This window comes from Rhineura floridana, chromosome 9 (assembly GCF_030035675.1).
Source record: "Rhineura floridana isolate rRhiFlo1 chromosome 9, rRhiFlo1.hap2, whole genome shotgun sequence".
NCBI classification, from domain to species: domain Eukaryota; kingdom Metazoa; phylum Chordata; class Lepidosauria; order Squamata; family Rhineuridae; genus Rhineura; species Rhineura floridana.
This window is the reverse complement of record NC_084488.1, coordinates 26,236-43,650: the sequence shown is the minus strand read 5'-3', so window position 1 is coordinate 43,650 and position 17,415 is coordinate 26,236. Positions and strand designations below refer to the sequence as shown.

The 17,415-nt window shown below is 50.1% G+C and overlaps 1 protein-coding gene across 4 annotated transcripts; it reads right to left on the bottom strand.

Moving 5' to 3' along the window:
* Window positions 1-1,115: 1,115 nt before the first annotated feature.
* LOC133364125 (Golgi-associated RAB2 interactor protein 3-like) lies at window positions 1,116-17,301 on the bottom strand. 4 transcript variants are annotated; one of them, XM_061584258.1, is made up of 9 exons: window positions 16,913-17,301; window positions 15,863-16,314; window positions 12,447-12,604; window positions 10,530-10,699; window positions 10,163-10,430; window positions 9,044-9,594; window positions 7,025-7,068; window positions 6,812-6,909; window positions 1,116-1,805 (listed from the first exon to the last, which is right to left on the bottom strand). In XM_061584258.1, exons 2-9 carry the CDS (start codon window positions 16,293-16,295, stop codon window positions 1,296-1,298), a joined length of 2,232 nt encoding a protein of 743 aa, XP_061440242.1. In that variant the 5' UTR covers window positions 16,296-16,314; window positions 16,913-17,301; the 3' UTR covers window positions 1,116-1,295. The 4 variants fall into 4 exon arrangements, with proteins under 4 accessions (XP_061440242.1, XP_061440241.1, XP_061440244.1 ...); XM_061584257.1 differs by having other exon boundaries at window positions 17,214-17,300; XM_061584260.1 differs by having other exon boundaries at window positions 1,116-1,802; window positions 17,214-17,300.
* Between the last annotated feature and the right edge of the window lie 114 nt (window positions 17,302-17,415).

Genomic DNA, 17,415 nt, shown 5'->3' with positions numbered 1-17,415 from the left:
GGGGTAAAGGAAGACGCGGGAAATGCAAAAGGGGCGTTTGAAACCTCTCGTGTGAAAACGGCCCCGGGAGTTGCATGGAAGCTGCCTTGGCACTGGGTCGACAAGCCGAAAGGAGTTCAACGAGGCTAAGTGCGGGAGAAGGAGAAGGACACGCACATATACACAAGAGCCTTCCCCATCCCGAAAGCAGGCAGGGGCTCCCGGCCGCTTCCCTCCCGGAAAACGGCTGACAGGCCCAAGGCGGTCCTTCTCCTCCTCCTCTCACCTGCGACCGGCTTCAAGCACCGGCTGCCTTTCGCACAGAGTTCCGGGTTGCCGAGCGCCAACCTCGGCCTCGCCAGCCCACGCGGCAGAAGGCACACGCCCGCCCGCCCTGCCTTCTTTGGGCCGAGGAGAAGGCGGAGGCCCGGCGCGCCCGGGAGGGGAAGAGCGGGCGGTGGGGTGGAGGCTTAGGTTTGGGAGAGGCGCCTCAGCCGTCGCCAGCCTCGGGGGGGAGGACGGAGCCTGCCCCTCACCGTTTCCTGAAGGGACCCCCCCCTCAGCAGCAGCCCCTGCCCGCTGCCGAGCGGCCTGCCAGCTCCGGAAAGGACGGCGGGCCGCTTCACCCCTCATGCTGTGGGGAACCGGCTCCGGGGCTAAGAAGGAGCCGGCTGGCCGGCCTCCACTCCTGCTGAGGCTGGCAGGCCGCTCGGCAGCGGGCAGGGGCGTCCCTTCATGAAACGGTGAGGGGCAGGCTCCATCCTCCCCCCCCGAGGCTGCAATGGCCGAGGCGCCTCTCCCAAACCTAAGCCTCCACCCCACCGCCCGCTCTTCCCCTCCCGGGCGCGCCGGGCCTCCGCCTTCTCCTCGGCCCAAAGAAGGCAGGGCGGGCGGGCGTGTGCCTTCTGCCGCGTGGGCTGGCGAGGCCGAGGTTGGCGCTCGGCAACCCGGAACTCTGCGCGAAAGGCAGCCGGCGCTTGAAGCCGGTCGCAGGTGAGAAGAGGAGGAGAAGGACCGCCTTGGGCCTGTCAGCCGTTTTCCGGGAGGGAAGTGGCCGGGAGCCCCTGCCTGCTTTCGGGATGGGGAAGGCTCTTGTGTATATGTGCGTGCCCTTCTTCTCCCGCACTTAGCCTCGTTGAACTCCTTTCGGCTTGTCGACCCAGTGCCAAGGCAGCTTCCATGCAATGACGGCGGCAGCTCGAGTCTTCTTGAGGCACCTGCTGGCAGCCGCTTCGTCCTCCTGTGTCTGCAGTCCCCGGCTGACTGAGAAAGGGCGGGAAGGCGGCCAGCCACAGCCCAACGTATGCGTGTGTCAATCACGCATGCGTGGCTGAGGGGGCCGCTGAAAAGCAGGAGATCCACCTTTTTAAACGCCGGAGACGGCCCCTTTTCCCCTGAGACTCCAGCAGGAAACCGGAGACCTGGCAACCCTGATCCTCCAGGCGGGGAGTGCTGGGCTGTCCCACATCCTTGATCTGGTCAGACTTCTGGGAAGTCACGTTTGCCACACCAGGCTCCCTGGCAATGATCTGGCTGCCTGGCCTTGAGAATTCAGCTGCTTCTGAGTTGCCACCCCCAACTGCAGGACTCTTTGCCTCAGGGGCTCCTTCTCCCATTGAAGCGTGGGACTGTGGGGGTGGGCGGTCTGTATCTGTCCCCATCATAGCTGCTGCACTGGAGCCTGCATCCATCCTCAGATTGTCAACTGTGTGGAGCTCAGGATTCCCTGCCTCTTCTTCCTCCTTCTTCTCCTCCGGGACACTTTTCCCTGATGGGCCAATCACGCCTGAGATTGTTACACGTTTGGAAGGCTTGACAGCCACCTGCTGTGGAAGAGCAAAGAGAGAGAAGAGAGTGGGGAAAAAGAGATGGGCGGCTATAGGAGAGGCAGGAGAAAACTTGGTGGGGGGCACAGCATTAAAAAAATGGAGCAGAGGTTCTCAAACATTCCACCCCCAGGGCCCACTGAAAATTACTGAAGCCCACCAGTCACAAAATGGTGGCGCAGGGGCAGAACCAGTCAGAGACTTGTGGCAGATGAAGTTTGGTATAATCAGCTGGCAATTACTGATATCATTTTCTATTGATCTCTAAACCATCTTGAAAAATTGCTAAATTCTTTGCCACGGTGTTTTCCTTGTGGCAGGGAGTTGCATAGCTCTGCTTTCCTAAGTACAGGTATTTGCTCGAGCTACTGTGACAGCCTCCCTGTTTCACTCAGAATGTGCAGTTCAGTGGCTTTAAAGGGCTTTTTCTTTTATATTTTTAATATTTTCTCCATGCCATCCCATCCCCCCATGCCTCTCAAAGTATTTTTACCCATCTCCTGTAATTTCTTCTTCCACTTAACATGTACCTTATCCACACACACCCAACTGCCAGTTTCTTTCATCCCTCCTGCCTGTTCATGTTCCACTCATGTCTTTTTCCTTCTGCGGAGAGAGGCCTTCCTTCCCTTCTGTTCCCCACAACTTCTCTGTCTCCCAGCTACCTTTACATTTCTGGCATTGGTCCAACCAAAAGGCTATGTGGCATGTCTAGGGTGCAGGGCAGGCAAGTGAAGAGGCACTAGTCAGGCTGTGGCACTGAAGCCCACCTGAAAGTGGCCCTAGGCCCACTGGTGGGTCGAGGCCCACTATTTGAGAAATGCTGCACTAGAGCATAAGATGAGGTAAGCCTCAACTTGGTGCTTTAAAAGTAGTAATTTGTTTTGTGGGGATGACTGCCCAATCCTTTTTGACCAAAGTTCTTCTTCAGGAGCAAAGGGTTTTAATGTGTCTTATTCTAGTACACTTGCTAAATGTTTGAAAGTATACTCTTGAGGGTGTTGTGTTCAAGGGTGTACGAGAATAAGACACAGAAAGACCCTTTGCCCCTGAGAAAGAGCATTGGTCAGAATGGATTGGGCAATCTTCACAACATAAATTAGTCCTTCCCTCCCTTTTGAGCACCCCTATGAGACTGCCTCTCCCTTCTGATAGGGCTGTCCAAAATTCAAGCACAAGGTCTTAATTTGTATTATGCAGTGACAATCCTTAACACCACTGGGCAGGGTTTAAATTTGGAAAGAAAGGGTAAAGAAATCCTAGGACTCAAACCTGCCCTTTGACCCACACATCATGCTGGCTAATGAATCCCAAACTGGTGAGGTTAGTGGCAAAAAGGATTCCACATATGCTCAGAGGCTCTCTTATCTTATTTCTTCACATATACCCTAGCTGAGGCTTGGAACTGAATTCTTTCTCAAACCTTGCTGGGGTTTGTGTATTTGCATGTTGCTGGTGTAAGAATAGGTGTACATTTGCATGAACAGATATGTGTCTATAAACAGAGTAATAGACTGAGTAAGGAATTGGAATGTGGTTTTGGGAGGGGGCCTGAAAAGCATCACCTTAGGGCAAGTCTCCATTGGAGCTACCATGGTGCAGAAATGCAGAAAGAAACTTCTAGAAGAAAGAAGGCATCCTTGAGGCATGGAAGAATTCTGCACTATGAGCTGGTTCATATATGAACCATCAAGTAAAGGATTGCACATGTGTAGGGGCTATCATAGATCGAACACCAATGACAGAATGTCTACATTGCCCACTGTCATCCCAAACACACATTCTGATGTCATCCATCAAGCACTGATGTCACATCAACATAATGCATTTAAAGCACTCTTATGACACTTTAATAGAGAATCCTGGGAACTGTAGTTTGTTACGGGTGATGGCAATTGTAGATATAATTATTTAAGGGTAATGGGAATTGTAGGTCTGTGAGGTCAGTTCCCTTAAACTACTGTTCCCATTTATTTATTTCATTTGTATATTGCCCCATAGCCGAAGCTCTCTGGGCGGTTTACAACAATTAAAAACATTAAAAACAAATACAAATTTAAAAACACATTTTTTTAAAAAGCAATTTAAAAACACATGCTAAAATGTGGGTTCTTTGATGGAAGCCAAGACATTTCAAGATCTAATAATCAAGTAATTATTAGGGCAGTCTAGGGATTCTGCTCGTGTACCGTCCACCCCGCTGCACGACAGACTCCCTGGCCGAGGTGCTGCAGGTGGTCTCGGCTGTGCGTGTACAGTCCCCAAACCTGCTGGTATTGGGGGACTTCAATGTACATTCAGAGGCCATCCTTACTGGGGCGCCTCGGGACTTCATGGAAACCATGGCTTTCTGGGAGCTGCACCTTATTACAATGGGGCCCACCCATGTAGCCGGTCATGCACTCGACCTTGTGTTTGTCTCGGGAGAGGAGGGGAGTGATCTGAAAATTGGAGGTACATCCATCACCTCCTTGTCATGGTCAGACCACTACTTGGTGAGGATGGACTTTTCGGTGCCACAAACCCTCCGTGGGGGTGGAGAACCTATTAAGATGGTCCGCCCCAGGCGTCTGATGGATCCTGATGGATTCCTGAATGCGCTTGGGGACTCTCTGGAGCATGCACACAGCCACTCGGCTGAGACCCTGGTGGAGGGGTGGAATGCCGCAATCGCCGGGGCATTAGACCGGGTGGCTCCGAAACGCCCTCTCCCCCTGAATAGAGCTCAGGTGGCACCGTGGTTCACCCCACGGTTGCGAATTCTGAGGCGTGAGGTGAGACGGCTAGAGCGCCGGTGGCGGAAATCTCGCTCTGACGATGATCGGACACATGTTAGAGTGGCTGCGGCAGCCTATCATGTGACAATAAGGGCAGCAAAAAAAGATTTTTATGGTGTCTCTATTGCATCTGCAGAGTGCTGTCCCAGGAGACTGTTCCAAGTGGTCTGGAGCCTGGTCGGTCCAGTTGCTCCGGAACCAATGGAACATGCTAAGGCCTCCTGTGACGATTTTTCTGAACACTTTGCGGAGAAAATCGATTGTATTAAGAGTGCTATCCCGTGCGCTGTGGACACAGTGAGCGAGCCAGAGGTGACCAGTGGTGCTCTGGTGGTGTGGGATCGGTTCCAGCTTCTTCCATCTGATGAAGTGGACAAGGTGCTTTCAACCTTAAAGCCAACCACTTGCTTACTCGATCCTTGCCCATCGTGGCTCATTATGAGCTGCAAAGATAGACTGGGTGAGGGGATCAAGATGGTGGTAAATACATCTCTCGAAGAGGGAGTAATGCCATCAGCGCTCAAGGAGGCAGTAATGAAACCAATCTTAAAGAAGCCCTCCTTGGATCCCCAAGATCTGAACAACTTTCACCCAGTCTCAAATTTGCCATTCTTAGGCAAGGCGGTTGAGCGGGTGGTGGCAAAGCAATTGCAAGCGCACTTGGAGGAAGCGGATTATCTGGATCCATTTCAATCGGGCTTCAGGCCTGGACATGGGACTGAAACAGCCTTGGTCGCCTTGGTAGATGATATGAGGAGGGCGTGGGATAGGGGCGAATGCACCTTCCTTGTCCTCCTTGATCTCTCAGCAGCTTTCGATACCGTTGACCACGTTATCCTCTTGGACCGCCTGGAGAGGTTAGGCATGGGGGGCACTGTATTGCAGTGGTTCCATTCCTTCCTCTCTGGTAGGTACCAAAGAGTGGTATTGGAGGATGAGGTCTCGGATCCTTGGCCTCTCACTTGTGGGTTGCCACAGGGTTCCATCCTCTCCCCGATGCTGTTCAACATCTATATAAAGCCGCTGGGGGCAATCATCAGGAGATTTGGGCTGCAATGTCATCAGTATGCGGATGACACACAGCTCTATCTCTCATTTAAATCTTCACCGAGGTTGGCTGTAGAAACCCTGTCCAAGTGCCTGGAGTCGGTGAGTGGCTGGATGGGAAGGAATAAGCTGAAGCTGAACCCTGACAAAACCGAGGTACTGTTTGTGGGAGACAAGGGAAGGCTGGGGGATGTGGACCTGGTGCTCAATGGGGTACGATTGCCCCTGAAAGACCAGGTCCGCAGCCTGGGGGTCATTCTTGACTCCCAGCTGTCCATGGAGGCTCAAGTCTCGGCTGTGAGCCGGGCGGCGCTGTATCAACTCCATCTGATACGGAGGCTGCGCCCCTAACTTCCCAACCATCTGCTCCCACCGGTGGTACATGCCCTGGTCACCTCTCGCCTAGACTACTGTAATGCGCTGTACGTGGGGTTACCCTTGAAAACGGTCCGGAAGCTGCAACTGGTACAGAATGCGGCGGCTCGTCTGATTAAAGGCAGCCGCCGGCAAGATCACATCACTCCAGTGCGGAAGGAGTTGCACTGGCTACCGGTTGTTTACCGGGCCCAATTCAAGGTGTTGGTTTTGACCTTTAAAACCCTACACGGTTTTAGCCCAGTCTATCTGAAGGAGCGCCTCCAGCATCGTCAGGAATGCCGCTCAACAAGATCAGCCTCAGAAGACCTTCTCTCGATCCCACCGGTGAAAACAGCTAGACTGGTGAGGATTAGACAGAGGGCTTTTTCAATAGTGGCCCCCACCCTGTGGAACTCTCTCCCAAATGATCTCCGCCATGCCCCTTCTATGATGAGCTTCCGCCGGGCCTTGAAGACCTGGCTCTTCAGGCAGGCTTTTGGGGTGGGTTAGGTTTTTACTGTTACGGTTTTAAATTTTAACGTTTTAATGTATTGTTTTTTATCTTGTACGTCGCCCAGAGTGGCTGGACAACCAGCCAGATGGGCGACTAATAAATTGAATCAATCAATCAATAAATAATGATGTACATGCAATTATGAACCAGCTGTAGTTGTGAATAGTGAGTAGAGAAGATCACCCTATTGACCTCACACCTGCCATCTTATTTTAGGAACAGGGAAGCATATGACAATCAGATGCACCAGAAGAGCATCTCTGACTCACAAAATGTTTCATTCAAACCGCACCCTTGCTCTGCCCCAGTACCTTAGAATCTTCCCTGCTTTTTGACAGTTTCAGTTTCTCCATAGATGAGGACAGGACACTATAGATGGTTCCAAAAGTAAGGCTGCTTGTTTGTCGAGCTGCAAAGCAAATGGAGCAATTAGCCAGCGACATGGCTTCCAGCCAGGGGCATGGTGGTGGGGGATATGGGAATCAAGCATTCATATAGGCCATCTAATTGGCATTTCTTCCTACCTGAACTCAGAGCCTTTTTCAGTTTGTTCTTGGACATCTGGCTCCTGTTTAGATACAAGTTCAGTTAGTCTAATTTGTTAAAGGAGTTCAGAATAAAAACACAGCTATTGATTTTTATTGTTATTCCAAGGTTCATAATAGTACCCGAGACCACTTCCTGGCCCTGCCTGGAATCCCAGGAATCAAATGTTTTAAATGGAAGAAGTATGTTTCTAGGTCTCATGGATGCAGCAGTTAGAAAAAAATATGATGGCATGCTTAACTAATGGAGTCAGCAGTTATACATAACAGGAATGCATGAACATGGGGGACATTATGGCAGTAGGCTGCCACAATGTGTCTTTGTTAGAGAACCCTCGCATGCGCAGGATTTGTGATCATAGGAAGAGAGGGCCTCCTACATGGACAGCTGCATATGTGAGGTTCTCTCACAGATTCTAATGAACATGCATAGGTTACAAAGCTCGTCTTCCGCACCCCTGTCGTTAATGTAGCATTGTATAACGTTTGATCTGAACAGGGTGGTTTATAGCAGATGCCACTGGAGGTCACTGATTCATAGGGTCACCATAAGTCGTAATCGACTTGAAGGCATATAACAACAAAATAGCATTTGAAAAGGGCTCAGGTGAACAGTTAAAAAGCCCAAATGCATTACATTTTCCACCTTTTGAGATTTCATACTCAAGATTTCTTAACCTGACTCTGGGGTTATTGCTTTGGGAGCAACATTTTTTAAAAATAAGAACATGCAGGAGGACTAAGCACAACATGCCCACTAACTCTAGTTTGATATCTAGGCAGTTCAGGAGAGCAATATGCATACTTTGCAGCTAAAACTTGCAGAACTGTATAGTTCCCATAATACCTAGGGATGGACCTGAGTTGCACAGGTCCAAAACCACAGCTATGGGAGGAGCCCTATTCCTCCTGAGCCAGGAGCCAAGTGAGAGAATTTTAGTTGGTGTTCCTCAGCCCAGGAACTGCTAACTCTCCAGCCCAGCAACATGAGAGCTGCTTCTCCCACACAGCCCTTCTGTCCGGATGGAGGAACGACATGGATGGGGGAAATTATGTGGTTCATTTCCATACAAGCTTCCTTGAAAGGGTGGTGCTGGCATGGGAAGGAATTGCTTCATTTCCCCGCATGAGTTCTTCTATCCCAGATGTGGGGAATCAACCAACCCACCAACGAAAACAGCTAGGTTGGTAGGGACTAGAGAGAGGGCATTTTCAGTGGCGGCCCCCACTCTCTGGAACTCCCTCCCATTCGATCTTCGCCATGCCCCTTCCCTGGATATATTTCGCCGGGCATTAAAAACTTGGCTTTTTGGACAGGCCTTCAGGAATTCCGGGGAGGGCTAACTTTTTTGGGATATTTTATTATCTATTGATCGCCCTAACTGATTTCATGCTGCTGTGATTAATGATCGTACTGATGTTACTGTATTTTATCTGTATTGTATTGTAATTTACTGAATTTTAGTGTGTACGTCGCCTAGAGTGGCTTCGGCCAGATAGGCGACACAAAAATTAAATTTATTATTTATTATTATTATTATTATTAATCTTTGGCCCTCCAGATGTTGCTGAGCTACAACTCCCATCAGCTCAACCTAGCATGGCCAATGCCCATGGTAGTTCAGCAACATCTGGAGGGCCAAAGGTTCCTCGCACTCATTCTATCCAAGCAAAGTGGTGTGGAGCTGGACTGTAGATAAACAATTTACACAAAACTGTGGCAATGTATAAATTAGGCTCCCACCATCTCATTTGGAGCTATTGGTTGACAAGGTTATAGTCGATCACTTCACACCCCACAGAATATGACATTCGTGTCTTCTTCACTCATTTGAGCATTTTATCCCAGAGATGCTAACAGATCTGCTTGCCTTTGTTCAGCTGGGCTTCAAAGGAAGCGCACCAGGCAGCTGGTTCTCTTATCTTGCCCAACCCAGATTGCTGAGACTGTACTTCTCACCCTGAACATCTGCCACTTGGTTCTCCCAGCCAGCATACCTGGGGGGTTCCTGTTTCCCTGCAGCACTGCTTGGCTGGATCTGCTTGGCTAGTTCTTTACTTTCTTTATCTGTTCCCAGTGCTCCGCTCTGGGGCCTGCTTGTAATCAGGCCAACCACCATGGAGGGCCCCACACCCACAGTCTTCCAGCCTTGTTGAGAAGGCCCCACTGCTACTGATGCTGTTGTCCTGTGGACTTGTAGCCCAGACTTCTTTTCCTTCCGTGATGGGCTCCAAGAAGTGGAGCGCCCCTTCTTTGGGGAGCGGCTTGAAGGCGTCTGTGGCCTGGTACTCTGTGCCTTGCTAGGCTCCTGGGATTTCACATTTGCTGTCTGTGAATGTGCGGCACTTTCCTGGCCCCGACTCCCTGGCTCAGAAGGAGCAACTGCGGCTGCAGGTTTCTCAGAAGTCATTTGAGCTGGCTGACTGGTTGGTCTGGATGGGCCAGCTGCCATTGACTTGGCACCCACTTCAGAAGGTCCAGCAGCCACTGAAACATCAGCCTGTCTTTCTTCCCTATTTAATTCAGACTCACCCTTTCTGGGGAAAATCTGCCAAATTAAAAAAAAAACTGTTGCCAATAACCAGTTTGAAATAACTGAAAAATCATTTACAATATTAAGCCCCTATCTAGAAGTGCCCTAAGTTGTGTAGATAAGATGCAGATGTGATCTAAGGACAGATGTTCTCAATGCTTCTAAATAAATAAATTGCATTTTGGGAACAAGAAGAAATGAGTGGCTAGTGACTTGAGGTGTCAACTCCTGACAAAGCACACTCCCTCCTTCCCCTTTCAGATGGGAAAGGTGAGGGGCAGGGGATGCTTTGGAAGCCAATAAGGACAGCAGTGGGCATGTGGCCAGTGGAAGACAGGAGAAGGAATGAGGCCAAGGAGGACAGTCTACAGGACAGATCGAAAGGCTGCAGAGGTTTGCAGTTCCCCATCCCTGGGCTCATCAAAATAGGGAATGCAGGGAAATATTTGGACCTTGAGGGTTCTTTTTGAGAAGGTGGGGGAGGGGCTAGGGTAAGACTGAGCAGCGTGATGATGGCAGGCGGATATGGTAAAGGACAAAGAAGGAACTTGGCTTTTGGGTAGCTTTGCTTCATGAGACTCACCTTCTCAGATGTAGCACGCAACCTAGCACTCGTCCGTATCGTGTGAAGCCCCGATTCCTTCGAGGTGAAGCTGACTGGAGCACTGATCCTGCCGCTGGCCTCGTGCAACATGTAAGCAAGGCGAATCCAGCGCTCAAAGAGGAAGTTCTCATCCCCTTTGGGGGCACAGAGTTGCAGATAATATATTTGCCCTGTTGCCAACTTTACTTTCAGCTGTCGCTCATCCACGTTATGCACAAAAATCTTCACCAGGTGTAGAGGGATCAACCTGTGAGGGAAGGAAGGACTCAGCCTAGGAACCTCCCAGGTGGTGGGGTTTTCCCGGGAAAGTGAGGGATGGCAGAATGGGGGACTACACCAATCTCACCGAGTGATCTCCAGGTCTTTCACCTTTGCCTTTGTGATTTTGACACCTTTCTTTACTTGGGCCATGATCATCTGGTCAGGAAGTAGTAGAGATGGGCTGCTGGCTAAAACACCCATGGTGATTACATTGGGCTGGTCGTGGATGCCAACGTATTCACCCCTCTTGGTTACCTGCGTGAGAGGAGAGGAGAGGGGAGGGGAGTCTGCTAAGAATGGAACAAAAGCTGTGGCAATAGGAGCCCCAAACAAGCTACAGCATCTGAAATCATTTGGGCAATGCAGGGTCTGGCTGACAGTAGACCTTCCTTGCTGTTCCTTGCACTGTGGCTCCTACGCCTCTTCAGGCCTAGAGTCTCTTCAGCCTACCATCAAAGCCTTTGTTTCTTCCCCCTCTCATATATAATCACATGAATCTCATATATAATCACATATATAATCAGGATAGGCCACAGGTCGGTTTAGTCCAACACTGTCTGTTCTGCCTGGCAACAGCTGTCTGTATGGGCTTTGGTGGAAGCAACAGAAGTGGCTCCTTTAAGGCATATAGGCCACTGCCCAACCAACAGCAGCATGGCCATAGCTCAGTGGCAGAGCATTTGGTTTGCACGCAGACTGGCCCAGGTTCAATCCCCAGCATCTCCAGACAGGGCTGGGAGAGGCCCCTGCCTAAAACCCTGGAAAGCTGCTGCATGTCAGAGTAGGCAATACTGAACCTCCTCAGTATTGTTGGCAGTAAAGCACCAACCCTTGCAACAACAAGTAACCTGAGCCAGTAGGGGGCGATAGACAGAAAGGCCACCTATTTTCCCCTTACTGATTCCTTGTTTGTTTTTCCTCAGGCTTTGCTTCCTCCTGGCTCTGCAGTAGCCACATGTATGTCTGTTGTCAGAATGATTTTATTCCCCAGTGGTAATAAACCTTACATTTCTTTACCCTTTCAACCAACAGCCTTTTGAGACTATTTTTGCATCAGGCTATTTGTGGCAATATATGCCAACTTACTTAGGCTCAGACTAAGGCAGCTCCCTATGATCGATGACTCTTAGTCTGCCTTCAGTCAGCCCTCACTTGCCCTGCCTTCTTACTTGCAAGCAATCCAGGGGGTGGCACTGCCTTTGAGCTTCCTCCCCCTTAGTCTCCTGAGTGTTGCCCCTCATTGAACTCAGCCGGGAAGAGGAGGATAGAGACAACTAGAATGAGTTGGCTCTGACTGTCTTTGGCTCTGGTTCCACCTCCCATTGGGGCTCCCTGCCTTTCTGCCCCAACAGTCCCAATGGGCTCCAGCCACCGTTGGATAGAAGCCTTTCCCATCACCCACTCCCTGAGCCTTTCAACTAGAAGTCGGAAGCAGGGCCTTCTGGGGCACTTTGCTGCAGTCGGTTGTCGATGCAACCATCTGCCCCCTCCCATGCCTCTTTATGAGCACTTCCATGCAGAGAAACACAAGGAGACACAATGGCCCAAACTGGCATGCGGGCAGACTGAGCCAGCAGGCACATGGGAACAGGATGGCTCTTAGCGGTAATTGCGAAATGGTTTGCCTGCCGCCGCAAAGCATAATGGAAACTGCCATTTGTAAAGTTTTCTGGGAATTTGTAGCTCGGTCGGGAGAAACCACAGTTCCCAGGATTCTTTGAGGGAAGAAGTCACATGGTTTCAATGGGCTTCTGCTGGGCGGATGGGCGAGATATAAATCTAATTAACAACACCACCAACAACAGCAGTAATCATGTGTGTTGGATGTGCTTTAAATGCATGGTATTGGTGTGGTGTGGATCTGCCTTTAATCTACGCTGGCCAATATGGTGCACATCCTTGTACGTTCGTGGGGGGAGGGCAGGCTCCAACAGGGAACGCTGCTGCAGAAATCTCTGTGCCGTGAGCCACACTGCCCAACCAAGGGCAGCATTCAGTTCACCTGCACAAAGGTGCCCTCGAACATTGGTGCATCTCCATATGGATAGTATTCAGGCTGCCGCAACACCTCCTGCAGACTGCCAGTTGCTGGGGCCCAGCCAGGGAAAGGCTGCTCACGGATACCTTTGGTGAGATTCTGCAAGCCCTTCTGCTTAGTCCCTGGGAGACCGGAAAATAAAAATTAACAAAGAGGATTCATATGAGAAATGACAGGGGAAGTCCAGGGTCAAAACCTTCAGTCTGCAGGACCTGGCTTTTGTCTTGCAGCAGGACTCAGGGACCCTTCCCTTTTGCAGTTCACTCCCTGTGTCAAATTATCAGCAGCGGCTTGTGGTTCCATGTCAGTGGAATCTGCTCTGGGTTTTCGTCTGAACTTTTGAGCGCTGTCCAAGGTGCTGAAGCCTGACCCCAAATTTAGATTCAGCACCCTGGACAGCTCCTTGAAAGTTCAGAGTGAACCCCGGAACAGATTCCACCACCCCACTGACATGGACCTATCAGCCTCCATTGCAAATTATAGGTTGTAAGCCTCTTGGGGCAGGAACTTCTTCATAAAGCCGGTGTGGGGAACTTTGGGCCCTCCTGATGTTGCTGAACTATAACTCCCATCAATGCCATCAAGCATGGCCAATGTCCAGGGATGATGGGAGCTGTAGTTCAGCAACATTTGGAGGGCCAAAGGGTCCCCACACCCACAGTAAAGCATCACACACAGTGATGGTGCAAAAATAAAGCCTCATTATACCCCCTCCCACATATGTTAAAGTTCACTAAAGGCCTCTAACTTAAAATCATAGAGTTGAGAGATGACAGGGACCCAAAGGCTATATAATTCAACCTCAAAATCAACTGGCCGCCAGTTCTTCCCAATAGATTTACATTATTTATTTATACACCACCCTCTTGCAAAACATATTGGGTGGTGTACAGCAACATAAAAGCATTTGGCTGCAGACCACAGCGCCTGCCAAGCGAGCAATGGCTCTGGACAAATCAAGCAAGTGAGCCAAGCCATGTGTGCAGGTGACAGGCAACACTATGCCTGCTTGCTCCTCTCAGATAAATGAGCCAACATGATCTGAGGGGAAATTCCTTCCTGTCCTCAAACACGGCCATCTGTTAGCTCTTGAACATGAGCAAAACCTTCCATCTCACAAGCCTTTCCCTTGAAATCAAGGCAGAATTCCGTGGAACTCAATTATCTTCCTCCCCTCTCAAGAACCTGGGCACCCTAGGTCCTACCTGCAGGGTACGTGTTCATGGCTGTGGGACTGAGTGGAGACTCAGGAGTTATAGGGCCTTGCTGGTTAACATGGCACAAGGCATCCCTTGGGTCACAAAATACTGGCTCATGATTCCAGGTGGGGAAGGGCCCCCCCATGTCCTTTGTGCCTCTGGGGCTCTGTGCCCGTGGAGGACTCTCTTCTCTGCAAGTGGCCCCCATCAGCTGACAGGCTGTAAAATGGCTGCTTATATGCCTGCACATTATGGCATCATAAGGCAATTCAAGCCAGTGCCTGGAAACTGGCAGTAACAAGGTTATTGCTGCCTACAGCACTAGAGCTCCTGGAGTGGGGGCACTGTGGCTTTTTGTGCCTTGGGACACATCCTCAGTGACCAGAGTCAATGGCTCCCTTCATGGGCATCATCACTGGCACTGCATGATTGGTGGGCCTTGGTGGATTGTCCATGGAAGTTTGGTGTGTGTGTGTTCTTTTTGTGCCATGTAGGATTTTCTGTGGTGTTTCCCCCTCCCAAGCTGAGCATGTGTAAGATACGGCTGCTGTTCTGCCAGTGTAACCCCCCCCGAAGCGTTGGAGTAGAGCAGGAAGGGCTAGCCTGTGGCCTTCCAGATGGTGCTGGACCACAAGACCGAACAACCCCAACCATTGGCCATGCTGCCTTGGGCTGATGGGAGTTGGAGTCCAACAACATCTGGAGGCCCAAAGCTTCCCCATCTCTGGAGCATAGGTCTGTAAACACACTAGTCACCAGATCAAAGCTTTTCCATTAGCCACAGCTGGAGGGAACACAGGTTGATCTGCTGTGAAATCTCTCTCAAGCTGAATTTTTTTAAAAAAATGCATTCAAGCTGCTCCCACCAGATTTTACAGGGAAAGAGGCAGGGTTTGTCTAGCGTTGTGTGGCCCTAGTTTCAGAAGAGAGAAAAATGGAGACATGCTGAAACCACTGAGTGTGTTTCTACCCTAGGAGTGCTCTGTTCAGTTAAGAGTTGAAAGAGATGTTGATGTTGCTTTCAGTTGAGTACCGTTTGCTTCTGTCAGCCATGGAGCATATTTTTGAAGAAAGCCAGGTAGTATTGTACACACCTGCTGGCTTTCAAAACCACTATTTACCATTTTTTTACAACCTCTGTTGCAGGTGCCCATCAAGAATTTCAAGTCCCATGGCCTTTTTTGTTAGTTCCATTAATTAATTGCAGGGGGAATTTTTTATTCTGTGCATTCAGCATGGATTTAGCTGAATCCACGATGCTTTGCTACCGGAAGCTGAGCCCATCTCTTTCATGCACTCTCCTAGGGCCAATACCTTTTTAAAAAACAGTCGACTGTCTGAGATCCCAAAGAGCCACTGCCAGACCACCCTTCCTTACCTTGGTACCTTCCAGATGTTTTGGACGACAGCCCCAGTCCAAAACATCTGGTGAGCACCTGGTTGGGAAAGACAGGAATAATTATACTGGGCTAGATGCAGCAATAGTTTGATTTGTTATGAGACAGGTTCATCTGTTTAAAGCAGGCCCTCCAGATGTTGCTGAACTACAACTCTCATCATCCCTGGCCATTGGCCATACTTGTTAGGCTGTATGAGCAGCCAAAGCAGTCTCTAGCCCATCCGACTGGTGCAGGACTGGACCGCCTGAAGTACTTCCCTTCCCTTCAGAGGTTAGAATATTTGTAATAGTTCCATGACATCACAGCAGTTCAGCTAATGGCTAGGAGCTGCATCCTGAGAAGTTATACATGAATCAGCTTCTAAACTATCAAATTTGGGGAGTAGTTTCCCTCATCCCACGTTACTCTTCCTCAAGAGGTGGCAGAATTTCTTCATCCTTTGGCTCAAAGTCCCCGCCCAGTTTGATCCCGAATTTCTCGTGGAGTACTGCTGGGATCTCAGAGGTCTGCAGGGCAGTCTCTGTACGCTTCTCTCCCATTGTGGAAATGAGACGCCAACCCATGTAAGTGAGGCGCCCGCCATTTTCTTTGTGCAGGGAGCAGAAAGATTTGCACGTGAAGATGGAACTGGGTGAAGTCTGGTGGTAGAGGCACACGCTGGTGAAATCGTCCAGTTTCTTCTCCTCTAGGGTGAATTGATATAAGGGTCTCCCCTCCCTCCCAGAGATTTCCCGGCGCTCCAGCACCCAGATTTCCCCTGTCAGGTCCAGCCAAAAAATACCCCCTTCCTGGACTTGCTCCGTTGCGAGCTTCAATTCTAACGGCTCCATAAAACCTTCACCAAAGCCAACGTCGCAGAGCAGCCGTTGCCCATCCAGCTGCACCAAAATCACCATGTGGTCCAACGGGGGACCATAACGCCCCGTGAAACGGTTCTGGACACGCCCAGCCACAGCTTTGGCATCAAATCCTAACACCTGCAGTAGCCACAGGAAAAGGCCGTTCAGCTCGAAACAGAAGCCTCCCCGATGGCGCCGGATGATCTTGTCGTAGAGAAGGGGCAAGTCCAGGACAATGAGCTCCTTGCAATGGATGCCGAGGCTCTCAAAGGGCACAGAGAGGAGGTGGCAAGGGTGGAGATGGCACAAGGTCTCCAGGGAAGGCTGGGTGGGGCCCCGGTACCCGATCCTCTGCAGATAATGTCCAGTGTCCATACTGGACCGGTTTCAGGAACTAGAAGAGGAGAGTGAAGAGGTAAATCAGGATTCCTATTCTCTCAGTTCCCATAATTCACTTTTGACAGTTACTGTCATTGATGGGGAACCTTTTTCAGCCCAAGGGCTACATTCCCTTCTGGACAACCTTCCAAACTCTGGGGTGGGTGGGTGAGTGGGTGGGGGAGATAAAAGCCACTGGAGCAACAAATCTAAATGTCATATGTGCACCAGTTTCTACACACACTCACAGACCTGTCTCTATCCTTCTTGGCAGACAAGAGGCATTAATCAGAGTTCAAAGGCACATCCCGGCCAGGGCAAAAACGCTTGGTGCAAAGCTGGGCTGGTAAGGGGTGTGGCCTGGAGAGAATTCCGAGGGCCAGAATCAGACCACTTTCAGCTTCCAGACCTGAAGCTCCCAACCCTCCGTTTGTTTCTTTAAAAGCATTTGTAAAATGCTTAATGTTTTTTAAAAACTCTCAGTGGTGTACTCTGCGCACAATCTAAAGACAATATCTATAGGTTACAATGAATGGGGGCAGATCCACACTATAAAATCTTTAATTCTTCACATTTATTTATTTATTTATTTATTTATTTATTTATTTATTTACCTTTCCTCCAAGGAGCTCAAGGAGGCATACATAGTTCCCCCTCTCCATTTTTATCCTCACAACAACCCTGTGAGGAAGGTTATTTAAGGCAGTGTGAGGCAGTGACTGGCCCAAGGTCACCCAGTGAGCTTAACAGCTGGGTGGGGATTCGAGCCCTGGTCTCTCAGGTCAGGGTCCAACCATGAAACCATGTGTTCCTCCTCTCCAAACTGTATTCCAAGCTCAGGACACTCAAGAATCTTGGCTGTCACCCTGTTCCTGCTTGCTGGCCTGGTTCCAACTCCCCTGCTCTGGAAAATACCTTGATTGGAATTTCTGTGGGTAAAAGCCGGCGGTTTTGCTGTGTCGAGAGAGCGAGAGAGGAAAGCAGAGCTGTCACATGACCATTGGCATACCACACATACATGCGCAAAAGACTTCCCACTAGCTCCAATTTCAACTCTGTGGCAGCATATTAACCCTTAGTAGCCTCTGGCCAATTGAATTCACTAGGGACCTGAATC

Coding starts and splice junctions, on each gene's coding strand:
- LOC133364125 (XM_061584258.1), bottom strand. CDS start 16,295: ATGGACACTGGACATTATCTGCAGAGGATCGGGTACCGGGGCCCCACC. Junction 12,605..15,862: donor GGAGCAAGTCCAGGAAGGGG/GTATTTTTTGGC, acceptor CCGGTCTCCCAG/GGACTAAGCAGAAGGGCTTG. Junction 6,910..7,024: donor GAAAAAGGCTCTGAGTTCAG/GTAGGAAGAAAT, acceptor TTTGCTTTGCAG/CTCGACAAACAAGCAGCCTT.